The following is a 6,925-nucleotide window of genomic DNA, read 5'->3' on the forward strand; positions in this document are numbered from 1 at the left end:
GCGTACGGGGGAAGAAGACCCTTTCCATCCCTATCTTCACCTTTCTATCCTCCATCTTATACTCCGTACAGAGACTTTCTCTCGGATTTAGCTATCTACACAGACTACATCCAATCGACTCATTACCCACCATTCCAAGATAAGCCATGTACACATGCACTCTTCCGCTGTCATCTACTTCTCTTGCAAGCACATAGCCCCCTCTCCGTCCGAATATTCCAAGATGATTGTCTACATATGCGCAACACGGTGTACTGCCTCCAAGGTCTAACTCAAAGCACAATCTAACAGCGAAATCATCCTTTCCTCATTGACATACACATGCATGCTTAACATACTAGACATAGCACGTGAGACATTTGCTCTCCATTTAAGCATCAATACCTCAAAAGGATCACTTTGCTAACCTGGGGTTCTCAGAAGAGAATGGCGACGATGTAGTCGTGTACAGTTTTGTTTGTGAATCAGTAGCTTTTGCCTTCTACCTATGCCTCTGTCTGTCTCTTTTCCGACCCTTTCCGATTCTACATTAGATACTGATAGCTGGGAAACTCAGAGCATGAGCTTCAATGTGTCACTATAGAAGCAGAGCAGGAAAGTTCTGCATGTCAAAAATGTTGATTGGTAGACCGATTCCTCCTATCTTCTTAGGTAAAGAGTAGGATATGAATGGATATTGTGATATGAGATCTTAATAAGTCGAAAGACTAGTTTCACTATCATTGCTGCAGACGTTGATGTATTTGGGAGAGAGATTTTTATGAAAGATGACATCAACGGGAGCCCATCCACACCCTTTGAAACCAATACCAATGTCCCACCATAGAAAAGGACTTAGGAAAATTATTCAAGTAACTACAATAATGATTACAACAATGATCAAGTATTCGAAGTTGTCCATAGTAAAGGTGATAATGGTGCACGGCCCTCTTTGCTGTGGTTGCTCGGGCAACAGCGATCGCCGCTCCGACCCCGTTATGGATAGCAACTCACGGCCAACCCCAACTTCTCTCGTCAATCAACTACGCCGTCCTTTTGCGTTCGCGAAGAGATGGTTTACTGACCAAGTTGATTCAGCAGGAAAAAGATACAGCAAACCCATTCTTCATCGCCATCATTCGTCACGTCAATGGACACTACCAACGAAAATCAGGTACGCCGGCGCCTTCCCTCGTACGCGATTGTTTAGGCTTCGTCCGCCCACTAACAAAGTAATTCCCAGGCGCCGCGAACGGGTCTACGTCCGCCAACAAAGATTCAGCTTCCCTCTTCGCCATCACGGAACACTGCACTCGGCGACATGACCGATGCAACAGCCAATTCAAGAGTTCCAATGATGTCTGCCAACGGCTCAATCAAGCACAAACCCTCTAGTCGTGAGAACCTCTAGATCCGCGCCTTGCAAACTACTAACACCAGCAGTTCCGGAACCTCCCAACAAACATCGGAAAACTCTCAAGGAACGCGCTGAGGAGTTTGCCCACTCGAGACTCGCCGCACCTTCGAGCACCCGCCCCGTCAATGGCGCAGTGAAGGGTGTCGTTGCGAACGGCACGCGCCCATTCTCACAGTCAACATCCCGCGTGCCCTCCGCCAACAGCAACGCCTCTCGCAACACATCCGCATCTTCATTTGGCAGTAGCATGGGCCCCTCAGCTCGAGCGCCCGCCACCAACGGCCGACCCAAAACAGCGTACGGCCATGCTCGAAGCAAATCCCATCACCAAGGCCAGCGCCCGCTCACCTCGCACGCACAACATGACGACGATCCCAGGCCCGAACGAAAAGGTGCATATAATTCTCTTATTGTCTCAACCGACGAAGTTGAAAGTCAAATCTTCGACGATGGTTTTCTTAGGCCCCTCAAACCTCGCCCTGTACTCCATCGGGTCGCCTCTGTCCCTGATGCGCTCCTCAAGAGGTCTCTCTCTGCCACGCCGACTTCAGGCTTTCATACTTTCTCTTCGTCAATTCCTGTTGCCAGTCCCGCGCTCGGAAGCCCTACCCGTGCAAGCTACGACGATGTCACCGATGCTTTGGGCGCCCTTACTTTGGGCGCCTCAGCTGTTGATGGCCGCAGTAGTAGCCGCTCGGGGCGTGGAATAGCTTCTGGCAAGGACTCGGACTCTTCTTCTCAATTTCCTTCTTCTCTTCCACGGCCTAAGACTCCTGTCCAGCCGCCTCCTCTTGTCTCTCATCGGCCTCAATCTTGCACCCCAAAGCGCCGTCAGCGCAAGCCTCCGCCTCAGTCACCATTTTTGAGAAAGGATACTAACGATCGTGCTCCAGTGTTCGACCCCGAAGACCGATTGGCGAGAATGGAGCGAGAACTCGATGCCTTTAAGCAGAGCATGGAACGCGACACTTCGGACGCGACGAACCTGAAAGAAGAGATCAAGACTCTGCAGAGTAGAGGTGGGTCTTCGTCGTACTTGTAAGGTCTGACTGGCACTAACGGTTTGGCAGTGGCTGAATTGGAGGCGATACGTTCCCAGATCACGGCGATAAACGACGAACTCAAGTCAGATTTGAGGGATGCAAAGAGCTATATGGCAACTGCGAACATGGAACTAGAGACGACCCGGCGGAACCACACCTTCGAGGTCGACGACATGCGCAGGAAGTACCGCAATGATATGGAGGATCTCCAAGAGAAGTACCGCAAAGAGGCTGACAAGTTGAGGAGGCAGTCTGAAGAAGCGGCTGACAAGCAGCGCAAAGAGTTTGAGGCTCAGATCGACAAGTTGCTCAAGATGCATGCCGATGAACTGGAAACGGTCCAGAAGAAGCTAAAGTCGCAGGTCGAGGAGGAACAGGGCAGGAGGTCACGGGAGGCTCAAGCAATCGAGTCTGAATTCAAGCTCAAGCTGCAGAATGCAGGTCTCGAAGCAGACACCAAGGAGCGCGAGAACCAGCTCGTCAAGGGAGAATTGACCAACACAAAAGCCGAGCTCGACCGAGAGAGGGGTGTTAAAACCAGCCTTCAACACCAGCTTTCCGAGGCAGCAGCACTCAACTTGACACTGGATGCGTCCAACAAGGCCATGAAGGCGAAGATCGACTTCTTGGAATCGGATAGCCAAGCTCAGTCAGAAGCATTCAACGATCTACACCGACGGATGGAGGAGGCCATCGAGGCGGCAGAGGCAGCCAACGAGAAGCTCCGCCAGGAGGAGGCTCTACGCCGCAGGCTCCACAACCAGGTCCAAGAGCTCAAAGGAAACATCCGAGTCATGTGTCGTGTTCGTCCAACGAACCCAGACACGGAGAACAACCCGGCCACGATATTGTACCCAGACTCCAATACCGACAGCAAGGAAGTCACCATCATGGGACAGGATAAGAAGTCAGCCATGGGCACTGTCACCACAGCCAACTATGCGTACTCGTTCGACCGTGTGTTCGGTCCCAAGTCCCAGAACAACGAGGTCTTTGAAGAAATCAGCCAGCTTGTGCAGAGCGCACTTGACGGCTACAACGTCTGCATCTTCTGTTATGGCCAGACCGGATCCGGAAAGACCTTTACCATGTCCTCTGAGGATGGTATGATTCCCCGGGCTACAAGACAGATTTACGCCGAGGCTGAGCGACTCGAAGAGAAAGGTTGGCGATACCAGATCGAGGGCAATTTCGTCGAAGTATACAACGAGACCTACAACGATCTGCTCGGTCGCTCCGAAGATCTCGACAAGAAGAAGCTTGAGATTCGACATGACTCCGCAAAGAAGTCGACCACCATCGAAAACGCCGTCAGCGTCTTGCTCGACAGCCCGGACCGTGTGTCGGAGATTATGAGGACGGCAGACAAGAACCGCTCTGTCGCTGCCACCAGGGCCAACTCGCGTTCTTCCCGCTCTCACTCTGTCTTCATCCTCAAGCTCGTGGGTGTTAATAGTGTCACTGGCGAGAGGTCGGAGGGTACACTCAACCTGGTCGATTTGGCTGGTTCTGAGCGTCTCGAGCATTCCAAGGTCGAGGGTGCCCGTCTGAAGGAGACGCAGAACATCAACAAGAGTCTCAGCTGCCTGGGCGACGTCATCAACGCTCTCGGAAGCTCGAAAGAGGGAGGTCACGTCCCGTACCGCAACTCCAAGGTTTGTCTCCGCCCATCATTTGAAGTGATTGCACTAACGATATGACACAGTTGACATACCTTCTCCAATACTCCTTGGGCGGCAACTCCAAGACGCTCATGTTTGTCATGGTCAGCCCTCTCCAGGCCCATCTCCAGGAGTCCCTTACCAGTCTCAAGTTCGCCACCAAGGTGTACAACACGCACATCGGCACCGCGAAGAAGCAGACCAAGACCGGCTGAGGAGGCGATTCGACCACCCGGGCGATCCTTTATTGAACGAATGGATCGACCCCCCATCAACGAAGTTATGTCAACACGAGGTGTTTCGGGGATCTGTTTTTGTACGGCTTATATTGCATGTGTGTGGAGTTTTTTTTTTGGATCAATCAATCAATCAATTGCAACCATCTGAACCAGGAGCGGGGGCGTATGAACGTGGGGACTGGGAAAGAATAACGAGATTGGTTCAGTATGGAAGGGGCGAATGTTTCTTTGGTGTAATTTCTATGAGATCCCCCCCTACCCTGGTCATGTCTTCTCCTGGGTGTTTTTTGTACAGACAGGAAGGACACATTGGGGCATTTTAGGGGTTTTTTTATTCGACCTGGTGGTCTTGATGGTCTTGGTGTATGGTTGACTTCCCTTCCCTTGCCTGGCCAGCTATGTCCTCGATTGGAGGAAGGATGGGCGGTATATTGGGGGAGTTTTCATGAGCATTAAATGCCAATCAAATCAAAGTTTAAAGATAAAACCATGGACGTGCGTGACTTGAGAGACTGGATATCGAGAACATGACATCCACTCCTCCCTCGAACATCCATTTCCTCTTTAATATCAATTATTACTCCCCTCGTGCACAAGGCATATAAGTTGAACTGTAATCGAACCGAACCGAACCGAACCGAATCGAAACTTAACTCACTCCCTTATCAACTAGATTTTTAGATTTGCTTGTGAAGCGTTTGCACGTATGTAGGTTCCTACTGTCTATGTGCGAGTTAGCAAGGCTTTTGCTTTCTCGCCTTTTGAGGCATGTTATCAGTACTTGAGTCGTGTTCACGGAGGCTGTTTTCTTCGAAAGTATGGGCACGGAGATGCGGAGATGCAAAAGTTTTTCCTTTCCTCCTCTCATGTCATCAAATGTTGACGGGCCCTTTTTCAAAAGAAACAATAAACACTCAAAGTCTAGGATCTCGTGTTGAAAGTTTCGATTGGGCTTGATATGAACTTGAACTCGCTATGTAAACAAAAACCAAACCAAAACCAAAAGTAAGTTTAAAAAAACGTAAGAGGGTAAAACTAACAATACAAACGATAAAAATGCCAAAACTTCAACATAACGCAATGAGAACAAGAAAGGTATATCTGTACGCCCACGCCCACCAAAATAAATCCCCAAAGAGAAAACAAAAACCCCATGAAACAGAATCAATCGTAGACAGGAACTCATATGAAGCAAAACAACAAAGATACAAGAAGTCAACCCCCCCCTCCCCCTTCCATCCCCTACATAATCTCCAGCCCCTCAAAGTCCACACACAGATTCCTCTGCGTGACCCCCTGCCCCCCCGTCCCGCCTCCATTCCTCCTCTCATACATCGTGGCCCCGCCCAGATTCGCGGGTCTCGAAGCGTACACGCCGACCCGGACCGCCTTGTCCTCGACGCCCCAGAAGAACCACGTGACCTCGCGCAGCTTGCGCCAGCCGGACATCTCGTCCTCGTACCAGACCCAGAGGGCGTAGCCGATGCGTTCGATCTTGACGCGGAGGTCGGTGCGGCGGGCGTGGTGCGGGGGGAGGGATGTGAGGGCCCAGTCGGCGCCGTCGGAGGTCGCGCAGACGGAGGTCGCGTGGCAGGCGTTGTTGCAGAATTCGAGGCCGACTTTGACCCATTTGGAGGATGGGGGGGTTGGGGGAATGTACGCTGGAGGGGGAGGGGGAGCGGGGGGAGGTTGGGAGGGTGTTGGTGATGAGGAGGAGGTGACGGGAGGTGGTGCTGCGTTTTGTGTAACGTGTGGTTGCCCCGTCTGCTGCTGCTGCTGCTGCTGCTGCTGCCCCGCACTCGTGATGGATGCCGGTGATGGGGCCGTCGCGACGTTTAAGCTGGCGCTCGGGGGAGAGGAAGTTGCTGCAGTGCTGACGGGCGGGGAGGTGCTGCTACTCGTGCTGCTGGCAGCAGTCGAAACCGACGAGGTCGAGGTGGAATTGGAATTGTTGCCCGGCGAAACGATTCGTCCTGGCGGCGGCGCCCCTGCGAATATCACCAGTCCGCCCTGATCCCACTCCAGCTCCCAGTCGGCCGACACCGTCACGGCAGCCAATACGAAAGGATGGCGCAGCGCAGTGTACAGTATCGGCGCGGTCGACGTGTCGCGGCTCGGGGGCTTGCGCCAGAGGTCGGTGTTGGGCGGCGCGGCAAGCGTGAACGATCCCATCCACTCCGGTACGGCGTCATTGGGGATGTTGAGCGCCGTGAACGACGACCTGTCCGGAGGCATCGCGTCGTTCTTTGTAAAATGCACGCGGCTTTCAATTGCGACTGCGACGGCGATTGCGACGCGACCTGTGCCGTGCCGTGCTTCTGCTTCTGCTCTGCTCGTCGGTCGGTCGTCGTTGGATCGGACCCTGGGAGAGCAAGCGCTCGTTCCGTCTCTTTCGAAAGCTCTCGCCGCGCGATGGCTCCGCACCTCAGTAATATATGTAGCTTCGGTATAGCGTTCTGTCCCCCCGCTTGACGTGCCGAATGGTGTTGGGTATCTTAGTTCGGGCTGTACGACGTAGGTCCGCAGGTCATTCGCTTCGACTGTGAGAGTCGCGGCAAGGATGGTGGATGATGGCACATGTAAGCT

At 52.6% G+C, this 6,925-nt stretch overlaps 2 protein-coding genes across 2 annotated transcripts; one reads left to right on the forward strand and one right to left on the reverse strand.

Moving 5' to 3' along the window:
• Positions 1-2,318: 2,318 nt before the first annotated feature.
• Positions 2,319-4,315, forward strand: BU24DRAFT_360108 (carboxy-terminal kinesin 2; the record flags this gene model as incomplete). Its single annotated transcript, XM_033524083.1, has 3 exons — positions 2,319-2,415; positions 2,467-4,094; positions 4,145-4,315. The coding sequence occupies 3 exons, from the start codon at positions 2,319-2,321 to the stop codon at positions 4,313-4,315; spliced, it is 1,896 nt and encodes a 631-aa protein (XP_033376931.1).
• Positions 4,316-5,581: 1,266 nt separating this feature from the next.
• Positions 5,582-6,574, reverse strand: BU24DRAFT_437735 (uncharacterized protein; the record flags this gene model as incomplete). The annotated part of the gene is made up of 2 exons (XM_033530221.1): positions 5,582-6,103; positions 6,305-6,574. 2 exons carry the CDS (start codon positions 6,572-6,574, stop codon positions 5,582-5,584), a joined length of 792 nt encoding a protein of 263 aa, XP_033376932.1.
• Positions 6,575-6,925: the final 351 nt, after the last annotated feature.

This window comes from Aaosphaeria arxii (genome assembly GCF_010015735.1).
Source record: "Aaosphaeria arxii CBS 175.79 unplaced genomic scaffold BU24scaffold_17, whole genome shotgun sequence".
In the NCBI taxonomy this organism is placed as follows: domain Eukaryota; kingdom Fungi; phylum Ascomycota; class Dothideomycetes; order Pleosporales; genus Aaosphaeria; species Aaosphaeria arxii.